The sequence below is a fragment of the Podarcis gaigeae genome (assembly GCF_964106915.1).
Source record: "Podarcis gaigeae genome assembly, chromosome: 9".
Lineage (NCBI taxonomy): Eukaryota > Metazoa > Chordata > Lepidosauria > Squamata > Lacertidae > Podarcis > Podarcis gaigeae.
Genome location: NC_139685.1, coordinates 54,309,452 through 54,321,471, shown reverse-complemented (window position 1 = coordinate 54,321,471; position 12,020 = coordinate 54,309,452). Strand labels below are relative to the sequence as shown.

Genomic DNA, 12,020 nt, shown 5'->3' with positions numbered 1-12,020 from the left:
TCAATTTAACCTAAAGGCAGGCCAGGCAGGCTAGTTGAAAAATACATTATTCAAGCATAAACTGATTAATAGGTATATAAATAGTTCATTTGTGTAACACATCTCCACCAACACCATCTGTATTGCTTCAAATAATTGTATTGATAAATAAGAAATATTGTTATTTTGGAGAAAAGATTCAAAACTAATGGTGCAATCCTGTATATGTCTACTTGGAAAGCAATCCCCACTGGGTGCAATGAGGCTTACTCCCAGGTAAGGGAGTTTATGATTGCAGCCTCAATGAGAGATGGAAATTGTTTTACTATTTATAATCCAGTATTGGACCAGGTGTGCCTTTCATTAAGGTGTCACATTTGCTGATTTAATTTGTTTAATTTAATTGTTCTGGATCATAAGTTCCTCGGGTTTGTCTTTGGTTTATGTGATATATAAACATCATCTTAATCCTGTGCTGGATTGTGAATCACAAGCATAGATGAAAATAGAGGTAAGTGTGTCCTTGAAGCAAAATCAATAAAACAGTTGCTTCTGCATTTGACTGCATGTGCAGCATCCTATCATGGCAGCTGTTTTTGATCTGATCTACTTCAATCCTGTAGTGTGGAGCTTTAATGAACAACGTTTGAATAAAAATATAGATTCCTGAAAATTTGAATTCACCTCAAGTGAATTGCCCCTGACTTTGGTTGCTTTAAATAAGAACTAGACCAAATTCATGGAGGAGAAAGCTATCAATAATGGCTACTAGCCATGATGGCTCTTTCCTGTCCCCCATGGTTGGAGGCACTGTGCCTCTAAATATCATTTTCTGGGAATTACAAAAGGGAAAGGTGCTGTGGCACTCAGGTCCTGCTTGCATATTTTGCATAGGCATCTGGTTGGGCAACTAGGATGGGCCTTTGACCTGATATAGCACAGCTGTTCTTATGTTCTAAGTCTTGAATCAAAGTTCCAAGTCTTGAAGCAAAGTCAAACAATTTGGGGAACAGCAGGGCTTTTCCCCCCCAGGGGAACTCAGTTCTGGCACCTCTCGGGTGGGTGCCATTGCCATTAAAAGAGAACAAGGGAGGCATTCATGGTAAGTTCTGACCAGTGCTTTTATTCTGAAAAAAAAATGTTTAGGGGTACTCTCATTTTCCTACTCATATTGAAATACTGCCCCTTAATGAGGCCAAACTTAGATTCACAAAATATTTAGGGGTACGCGTACCCCTGTGTGTGTGTGTGAGAGAGAGAGAGAGAGAGAGAGAGAGAGAATGAGGGAGGGAGGGAGAGAAAGAAATGGAAATATTTACATGCACAAAAAGAAGAAAAAATCAAATGAATTAAAAATCAAGTGATGAAAATTAACTGCGACAAGAGCTTTTGCTCTGTTTCACTTGATGAAACTGCATTGATCTCCCATTCTGTAGTTGTGCTGTGTCCTGACATATTACTAGAAGATGATAGGAGTCTGATGAGTAAAAGCAATGGAGAATTGTGCCATTAGCAAGTTAACAGCTTGATCTCCGTACCCTGTGGTTTCCAAGGGCCTCCCATGCATGAAGTGTGACAGCTTGTACAGCAATTTGCCAGAAAATGCTTTGCACTCAGAGACATGGACAGCGGTCCACAAACTGAAATCAGCAAATTAATTGTAGTAATATTCTTTTAAAATTCCTTTTGCCTTAACAAACACTGGGACCACCAAATCTTTCCCACTTGGGGCCTCAGAGCCATCTGCTGACTGTTATAATCTCAGGCAGACTGGCAGCTGAAGACAAATGAGAGATAATTGAGTCATACATCTTCTTGCAGTTTTATTTTAGGTTACCTGGGCTGAATAAGGCTGCAGAGTTGACCATTCTTGTAGTCCCATAGGTGTAGTTCAGCCATTAAATGTCTGGTTTTCTATTTTCCTCGACTTTGCTGCTTTATGGTATCATAGAAATAACGCTGTTGATGAAGATTAATGCATTGGCTTTTGTAAAACAAGAAACAGCAGTTAAGGCTAATTAGTGTGATGTACTTCAGTGAGTTTCCATATGTACAAATTTTACTCTGTACATTTAATGTTTGTCAGAATATGATTTTTAGATTTTAGTCCTTTTATGAATTGTCAAGGAATATGCTTGGTTTTTCCAAAGGCAATATTGTCAACCACACACGACAAAAACAAATACTAAATACTCAGTATCATTACATGCCAGGACTTCCTTATAATACCATTATAATACCGTTATAATACCATTATAATATAATGTTAATTTAAGAAGTTCATGGGGGGGAAACTTTTCTGGCCCTGTTCTCCCACTTTAGTTGTCTGGAAAGCCTCACAGAAGGTTCAATAGACTTTTCTGAACAATGTGCATTGGGGTCCATAACAGTTTCAGTTTCAGTTAGTTTTTGCTTTCAAAGACACACATTTGCCAATCATTGCTCTGTAATACTTTCTGTAGAAATCATATTAATCACATGATGGTTATGGATACCATGAAGTAGACAGAACCTTCTGAATGACATTCTTTATTTGGTTTTTGTCCACCCAATTGTCTCTAAATAATTACATTCTAGAATAGGAGTGGCTAGTCTGCAATCACAGTCTAATTTCATGTGAGTGATGGGGGGAGATAACTAAGGTGTGACTTTACTCCATACCTACCTAGTACAGGTCTGTGGCCCCTGACAGGTTACCCCTGAGGAAATGCAGTGCCCTCCGTACCTTGTAGCTTTTTGAGAAATACTTTTCTTGGATGTGCTGTTTCTCAAACCAGCTTCTATGCAATTTGAAGACGCAAGGCATGGTTCCATTGTGGTGTAATCAGTTCAGGAAGCTTTTGCGCATGTGCTGCTGATGGTGCATGCATAAATTAAAATGTCAGTCACTCAGAGATTAACATGGGAAAATAAATCATTGTGTGACGACATCCCCACACCTGCTCGAGTGGGAAAAGTAGTGGAAGAAAGTGACTTGTAAATGCTGTGTGTGTTTGTGTGTTAGAGACAGAAAGAGACTTCGCATCATTGGACATCTACACAGATGGAATTTTTGGTCAACTGGGTTTCCCAACTGGCTTCACCACTGAAATCAATGGGAACGTTATTGCAAATATGGGAGCACAATCTGCACCTCAGAATTCCCTTGTATAGAAGAAGCTCCTGTATCAAGCTGTGAAAATACATGGAGGTTAGATCCGTAGGTTCTAATGGTGTGTGCCTTCCTTGAAGGAAAGGCCTTCCAACAGAAGGGGACTTTTCAGTCCTGGTTTTTCCATATGCATTGGGTCAGATTGCAGCATTTAGGGAATCACTCATCTTGTGTGCAGTGCATGCTTTAATTAAACTTACCAATGAAAACAATAAACTAGTAATAATCAGAGAAAAATGGAAGGTCTGTTTTCCATAGTCATTTGTTTTCCTTTGAGGAAGGGAAGAGCTTATAATTGTGAAATGTCTGCTTTCTAAAGACTTGGAAGCCCAAAGCAAAATAATTATCCACATTTTGTACTGATTTTAGTAAAATCTGTATTTCACAGTGACACTGGGGGAAATTGCCTAAGATTTTTACCAGTCAGTAAATGGGAGGAAGACAAAGCAAATCCTTATGTATTATATTTTTCAGGAATGACAGAAGTTGGTACAGTGACCTAATTAACATTTCACAGATTTGTAACAAGGCACTCCTGAGCAGATAATACAGATAGGTGTGTGTGTGTAGCAGATACTGTATATATATCTGATATCTGAGCATCTATAATAATAGTAATAACAATAATTAATAAAATTAATTTCCCATCCATCCTTCACTCTCGGGTCTCAGGGCAAGCTACATCAATACAAAAATGCAAGAATAACATCAGTTAAAACAATCTACAGTCAAAAGTATAGGGTAGATCCTAAAAAACGTGTGTGTGTGTGTGTGTTTATACTAACTAGGTCATTGTACTTGTTTCCTAAATTCTATTCCGGATTCTGTGCATTCTGCTTAAGGGTTTTTCTACAGTTAAAGAGCCAAGATTCTGTGATAATTGGTTAAATCAGATTTAACAATGCAGTCAGATAAACAGTTGTGGTAGCTGCTGCCATAGCAACATCATCGCGCTCACCCTCTCTGTGCCTGCGTCTTCTTTCCTCCGTCCTACCCTCCCCCTCCCTGCTCACACACCCCTCCTCCTCTCCAGCAAGTGACACATTTGCTAATGCTCTGTGTGTTTGAGAGGGTTTAATGGCAACGCTCTTTGCATTGAAGACTATTCAAAATGATGAATGAGGAAGCAGCTCAGAAGAGTGATGGTGGAGAGAAGTATAATGGAAGTAATCAGAGGAAGAAAAGACCCAAGAAGGTAATGTAAACGGACATAGCAATATGTGTATATGTGTTGTGTGTGTGGAGCAGTAAGACAGTAGTAGTCCTCTGAAGTCTTAAGAATGAAGGTGTATGGATCACCTTTTCTGTGTTTACTCTGTGGAAGACCATATTGCCTGTTACTGTTTGCTTGATATTCTGAAAACATTAAGAAGTAGTAGTGTCGTAGTCACTAAGGCATTGTGGTATGTAGAAGCTACATGTCTAGGGTGTGAAGGTTGTAGTAGGAATGTGTTATCCACTGCTGATATCTAGGTAATTTGGCGATAAGGAAATGCTTTGGTTTTTCTTTTTTGGAGTGTCTTGAAATGGTAGACAAACCTAATGTTAATCCGAATGGACAGTGACTGAAGGGCTCTTTTAAAAAACACACAGCTGCCTGTTTTGTTGAATTACTATTGACTTTGTTATGCCTTGCTGTATTGGTTTCATTGCATGCTATTCCTCCTTTAAAAAAAGATTAAACTGTTTGATTGTTGCAAGAGGAATAGTGTAGGTGGACATGGCACTGGCTTTATTTCTTGTGGATGTGTGAATTGGGATTTATATCCTTTAACTACCTTTAGCTGAGATTTCTCTCTTTCATTCAAATGAAAGGTGTGAAACTACAAAAACCAACAACAACAACCCTGAGTTTCCTTTTCCCAGATGCCTGTAGCAACCAGATACTTGCAATACCCTGCTGCTAATGTGAAAGCGATGGAGGGCAACATAAAATACACAGCCACACCCAGCTTTTTGGCCAGGCTTTCTAAAGGTTTTCTGAGCTGCAACCCTATGCATTTTTACTCAGAAGTAAGTCCTACTTTTCCAAGGACAGAATGCATAGGATTTGAACCCCCAGGTCTTAAAATCAATCTTCCCACTTGGAAGTAGTTTCCTCAAAAGAAATTATTTTGAAACCAGTTTCATTTAAAATATGGGAGCAAACATGCACGTGCAACCCACCCCCCACCCCTCATTGAAAAATTACCGTACTTTTATGGAAATATTATCATGCTGTCTGTCCTTCTCTTTTTCTCACTTTTTAATACCTTACTACAAGAGTAGCGCCTGTGAAAAATATCTTAGTCCTTAGGTATCCTTGGGGATAAGCAATGAAAGAGCTGCTATGCTTTGTAAGAAGCTGTGTAGCCCAAGGGGGAAAATGCAGCAAATGTTCAGCGATGCATCTTGCAGTCATCTGTTGTAAACTTGAGTAGAATTTACATGATGCTGTAATATATCTTTCCAAAAGATAAGCCTCTGTATTTTTAGAAACTTGATAATATGTGTTCCATACAACAGAGATGAAAGAAAGCAGACCTGCCAAAGGTATTTGAAGTATGGAGAATTATCTTTCTTTGGTAGTGTGTATATGTTTTAATAAATTTAGGCTGAAATCCTGCACCCAGTGAGTAAACTCCATTGAACTTAATAGGAATTAATTCTGAAGAAATGTATAGGATTGCTCTGTGAGGATCTGTCCTGATCCAGCTGACGGAAATTTTTTGATAAAAAGTTAAAACATGGTGACTCCACTTTTCTGTGCATTGCCTTAGTGTGTAATGTTTGATTTAGGTTGAGTTTCATACCTAGGCAAAAGGGAAGAGCTATTTACCTTTGTTTGTCCCAAATTAAAGGGCCATACATGTATAATGCACATAAATCTGTACCTGCACAAAAACGATCCCATCTGTATGGAAACCAATTCCCTTATCTTCTTAAGTCCCCTTCAGACCCCAAAATCTGAAAGATCACCTCCTTCCCTATAGACCCTCTTGGGAGTTAAGATTGACAGAGGGAGCTTTCTTAGTATTTCCATCTTCCTCCAAAGTTTGGAGGGGCTGGTGGCATATGGGAGGGCAGGGGTGCCAGCTCTTGGGGACCATGCCCTTTTGGACCCCTCCTATACTTTCAGGCTGAGGGCCAGCACCCCCCTCCTCCACGTTCAGAAGACACAGAAGTGAGTCAAAGAGCTGACTGTGGCTTGGCTCTAGTGTCTGGCTCCTTCCCCTCCACAGGTCAAAGCAGTCTCCTGCTGGTGGTGGCACCAAGGGGAGGTGGAGGAGGAGCCACTGGCCATTGAGGCCACAAGGCTGCCATGTTCAACTCTGCCCTAGGCTCCTCCCGACATCCTGGTGTTGTGTGCAAGATGCCAGGACATCACACGTGTGACATTGCCACCTGCCTTCGCCCTCCTAAACTGGCACCTCTGGGAGACAGGGCATTGTCTATGGCAGCTCCTAAGCTATAGCATTCCGTTCTCACAGAGGCATGCCTGACACTTCCATTGTATAGAGTCTGCCATATGCTGAAGATGCCCATTACCCTGGCCTTTGACACCTGAGATACATAAGGCGATCCACAACTAAGTTTTACTCTGAATGTGTCTACTCTGAGTAAAACTTAATTGCATGCCACCTATATATTTTTAGGACCCATTCTCTTCTTCAGAATGTAAATTGTTTGTACTGATTTTAATCTTGTGTTTTTATATTGTCGTAACTCACCCTGGGCATTTATGGCTAAGAAAGTCAAATAAGAATGATGATAGCCAAGTAGAAAAAGTCTTCTGGGGCTCACCTTTAGCCTGTCACCATACACCTGGTGCTGGCTTTCCTGAATGCTGATGGGATTTCTGTAGCAGGGTGCCTTTTCTACTCATGGAGGAGGCTCCCCATATGATTAGGAACCAGAGAAGATCACGAGTAGGGCAGATTCTTGTGGAACTGCTGCTTTGCATGCAGAGGGTCACAGGTTCAACTCCCAATCTCTGGGAGTGGCTCTTGCCTAAAATCCCAGAGACCTTTTGCCAGTAAGGGCAGACACTGTTGAGCTAGATGGACCAGATAGTCCTAGTATAAGGCAGGATTCCATGTTCCTATAACACAGGTTTTAAGGACAGCTGCAGTTAGATTAGGGTGGTCCTTAAACAGACAAGGTTTAAGGTCCTTAAAGAACTGTAATGATTAAGTGATCTTTTCATTTTCATTATTAATTCATTGTTGACATATATGGATCTATTTCTCAGTTTAAACTCAGCTTAACTTGCCTGTTCTAATATATTCTGTTCTTTTGTCATCAAAATGAATTCCCAGAGGAGTAATTAAAGTTGTATCCAAATACGCTGACAAAACAACTCCTTGCTTTTGTATCAGATCTCTTAAAATTACCATTAACAGTAGCCCCAGCATAAGTTTGATAGAAAGGACCTTGAGCCTGGAGGTGACGCTTCTCTCAAGAATGCAAAGAACACAAAATGAAGGAAATTTTGGCAATAAATTTCTAGGTGCGTTGATGTCTTCGTAGGCATAGCAATAAAAATTCCTGGCATCTTGATCTAAAAATGTATAATCAGAAGGAATTGCCAATGGAATCAGTTCCCTTGGTTTGAGTAGCTTCTCATAAGAACCTATGAAGCTGCCTTAAATCATATCAGCCCATGTCTCACCCACCAGCCAACCCATCAAAAGAAAAAGGCACCCATACCAGCCACTGCCATGCTCACAGATCAAAATTCTATGCACCTTTCAGAACAGATTAGGGGCTGGGGTTCCTGTCCTGGCACCCAGTGCAGGCATGTTCAATATGGAAGAGACTGAGTCAGGAACTGAGGAGGAAGAACAAATACTCCCTTATTTATGCGTTGTGGAGTTTTGAGGGGACACTTACCTGTGACCCTTAGTGGGCACCATAGGAGGCACTGATGGAGGCAGCAGGAACCTCTGGGAGCTGCATTGGTGGCCCCTTGTATATGTTACATAGAACTTTTATGCTTCTGCAAAGAAACAATACACATTGTAAAGGAAAATGTGTGCTCAAATCCTTGGCTGCAAGCTGAAATGCTGAGTACATCAGTGCCATAAAAAAATAACTCTTCTTTCTATTAAAGTGTTTGGAAATTCCATAGTTTCCTTAACGTCTGGAAAATATTAATAGAGTTTCCAGGAATGCATCTACACAACATTCTCTTCTCCTAGTATTATTAAAGAACCATAAAATATTTATTGTATAATGAACAAATGGAGTAGCTACGTTTTGTAAAAAACAAAAACAAAAACCAAATCCAATGTTGCAGTTCTATTTCCTATGATAAAAATAAGTTACGCAGTCTCCTTTCCTGGGATTAGACCTACTTATCACACTATCCCTAGAGGCTAACATGTGCTATTGCTACATTAACCACAAAATGGCATTCCAGAATCCAAGTGCTTATATGGGAATAATATTGACCTACTCTTAATTTTTTTTTTAATTTATCAAGTCAAGTTTGTATTGTATTAATATGCCTAAGGATGCAGGCTCTCTCAAAAAATAATTTGGGCTGGATAATAACTTAATTGTTTGTCATTATCTTGGCCACCCCCGCTTCCACTCCCCTGTCACTTGTTAGGGTTGGGTCCCAAAATTTGAATGCTTTGTTTTGTTGGCTAAATTTAAGTACAGTATTAATGTTTCCAGGAACAGTTTGTGTGGTTTTTTTTTGTTTTTTTTAGAGCACACTGGTGTATTTTTTTTTAAAAAAAATAATTGCTTATGCACCATTTTAGCAAGTTGCCTTGAATTAGTGTTTTGCCAATTGACCAGTTTGTTTATAAAGTGAGTACTAAACTTCCACTATTGGTCTACCTTCTGAATTGAGTAGCATTGTTATGTTACTTTTGGTTTTAATTGCCCTCTGGACAGCTTCAAATATTTTTTTCCACAACACTAGGTTTCTTCAAATCAGGCAGTAGCTGTTAACACTATGCTTTGCTTGACTAGCTTTCTGGACCTCATTTACTTCACCAGACAACCCCGTCTCCAAGGGTTAGTTCAAGGGGGGTGGCCAATGTATGTCATTTCCACCAATCTAAACACAATGCAAGCTTTAAGCGGGACCATATCCTCCTGGGTGAAGGAGAAGCGGTAGAATAATAAAGAGCAGCATATGAAAGGGCTTGCTATAAATCTGAATAAGCAAATACAATGAAATAGAATCACAAGCCTTGCATTATTAAATCTTCATTCTGCAAGAGTTATGCAAAGGAGGAAAATGAAAGAAAGTATAACAGCATTTCATTAGGGGTTCAGGTTTAAGTACCCAAACATTTAAAGGACACTTAAGCCAAATTGTGCATTGGCTTTTGCCTGGCCTTCCATCTTATGATGTTTCTGGGTTCAGGGTAGTATAGCATACAACACGGTATTGGGAGATTGAATTTCTTTTTTCATCTTTAAGCCATAGGAAAGAGAATAGGCAGAGGTCAGGAGAGATGAGTACGTTGGCTGGGGAAAAGAGGTCCATGACCACATAGTCCAAATAGGTGAACCACACATTTTCAAGGGATTCCTAGTACGCAAGTTCTCGGGAGTTGGGAGGTCCACACTTGCTAAGTGAGATTAGTTACAAAATGATACTGTTTGCAAAGGGTACAAAGGCAAAAAGTTTGAGTGTTACAGCCCCTTGTTGTTGTGTTCTGATAACATAATGTGAAGAACTCAGTTCTGCCATCAACTCATGGCACTGATCAGCTTTTACATTTTATTTCCTGGTGCTCAGCAGCGGAGGGCCAGGTGGTTGCTATTTTTAATTTCCAACAATGCCTCAGAGCAAGGCTTTATCTGAGGCATTGTGAGCAACTGAAATGACGGCCACCCAGTGATCACTAGAGGAACAGTGCCACTGAGCAAGCCCACCAGGAGAGAATTAACATAGGATGTAACCCACCAATGGCCTTTGAGTTGGCTGGCCCTGACTGAACACTTTAAAACCTGATAGGCTGGTACAATAAACTTAGCCACTCATTTCATGTTTCAAATAGGTTGATCTACAGTGCAGGTAGTAATTACTGGCTTTTTAAAAGTTACACCTGGGTCTTTGAAGAACTAGGGTCCCTCAGGTCCTAAAGGCTTGCCAATGTGCTCACAGTTGTATAATTTCGGGAAAGGCATGAAATAGCTCAATTGGGCCATTCAGTTGGGTCAATATATTCAGTCAGTATATTGTACAGTATTACAATGTATACTATCCAAACAGGTTTGATACTTTGGTGCTTCTAGTTTCCCCTCTTGCTACAACCAAAATCCCATCCCTTTGATATTATGTTGCATGCAGTCCTGCAGATAAAAGAATGGCTATTGTACCTAAAAATGCCACAGCAGTGCATATATGCTATTGTGCATTACAGGAATACATTTTCACAAGGCAGAGGTACTGTATCCCAGAGTTTTGTTACCTATATACTGACTAAAATAGTTATTATAGTTATTATAATGGTTAATATACCTACTGGGATAAACAGCCGTGGTGCAATAAAATATTTATTAATGCCACAATCTAAAATAGTTACACTGGAGGTGCTACAAGATGTCACTTTCTTTGTACATAACATATTGTTCCACCTGCTGGTTCTAGCTAGCCAGAGTGGTTCAGGGTGTGTCATGTGTATGAAAGGAGAGAAAACTATCTCCTCAGATCATCTGCCTTGTGCCTCTGAGAGGAGTATTTTGTTTAAGTGAAAATAGAACAGTGACCAAGTGTTGAGAATAATTACTTTAGGCTTCAGTGAATTTTATCTAATTCTCCTAAAGTACTTTGCAATTAGCCAGCCTCCAAACCCTCAGATGTTTGTGCGTTCCTCAGTTTGTGAGCAATTGTGGCATATTTAAGCAAGAGATTGAACCATGTGATTGTTTCAATGCCTGCATTTTAAGCAGCATCTTGGTTTTGGAATGTCATTGGTTGCCTCTCCTCAGTATAGGATCATTGTGTTTGGAAAACATAGGACTGAAAACGTAGTTGTAACGGGGAGCAGATACTGTTGGTCAAGCTGCTTGCCAATGGTTTTCGCACTGCAATAGTTCAGACGTGACTGAGAAGTGGCTGTAATAATTAAAGATGGTTATCTTGGAGCCATATGCCATTGAATATAAGAAAGAACTCATGGAAAACTGATGTGATCCCAGAAAGCTAATATGAAGCCTATCTTAATAAGGGAGGGAGTAGAAATGCAGGGTGATAATCCCCAAAGAGAGAGAGAGAGAGAGAGAAAAGGTAATCTTGGTATTATCTCAAGAGCAAAAGATGGAGGGAAAGGCAATCTTGGCATTTTGATTTCCATACCTGGAAATACATTACAATAAACAATTAAACAACTAATTTGTGAAAAAGAGAGGAAATGATGAATATAATGATGAATATAACAAGAATCTGGCAATTATTATACACACCCCAATTGTTTATTCAGCTCAGCTACTGCAATGCACTCTTTGTAGGGCTGTACTTAAAGGGATACAGGTGGCGCTGTGGGTTAAAGCCTCAGCGCCTAGGGCTTGCCGATGGAAAGGTCGGCGGTTCGAATCCCTGCAGCGGGGTGCGCTCCCGTCGTTCGGTCCCAGCGCCTGCCAACCTAGCAGTTCGAAAGCACCTCCGGGTGCAAGTAGATAAATAGGGACCACTTACCAGCGGGAAGGTAAACGGCGTTTCCGTGTGCGGCTCTGGCTCTGGCTCTGGCCAGAGCAGTGATGTCACGCTGGCCACGTGACCCGGAAGTGTCTCCGGACAGCGCTGGCCCCCAGCCTCTTGAGTGAGATGGGCGCACAACCCCAGAGTCTGGCAAGACTGGCCCGTACGGGCAGGGGTACCTTTACCTTTACCTTTACTTAAAGATTATTCAGAATCTATAACAGCAGGAAAAACACCTTTAAT

General features: G+C 40.4%; 1 protein-coding gene across 14 annotated transcripts in view; it reads left to right on the top strand.

The window, feature by feature from the left end:
• Positions 1 to 12,020, top strand: part of ANK2 (ankyrin 2) — a gene marked incomplete at its 3' end in the record, with an annotated part of 316,224 nt that overhangs the window by 111,219 nt on the left and 192,985 nt on the right. For 4 of the 14 annotated variants that reach the window (XM_083756188.1, XM_083756179.1, XM_083756172.1 and 1 more), the window contains exon 1: positions 4,138 to 4,325. The exons of 6 other annotated variants lie outside the window; for them this stretch is intronic. In XM_083756188.1, coding sequence (XP_083612314.1) covers positions 4,242 to 4,325 — 84 coding nt within the window. In that variant the 5' untranslated portion in view covers positions 4,138 to 4,241. Of the gene's footprint in view, positions 1 to 4,136; positions 4,326 to 12,020 lie in introns of those variants that run through there. 4 more of the 14 variants (XM_083756167.1, XM_083756161.1, XM_083756200.1 and 1 more) reach the window with 2 other exon arrangements.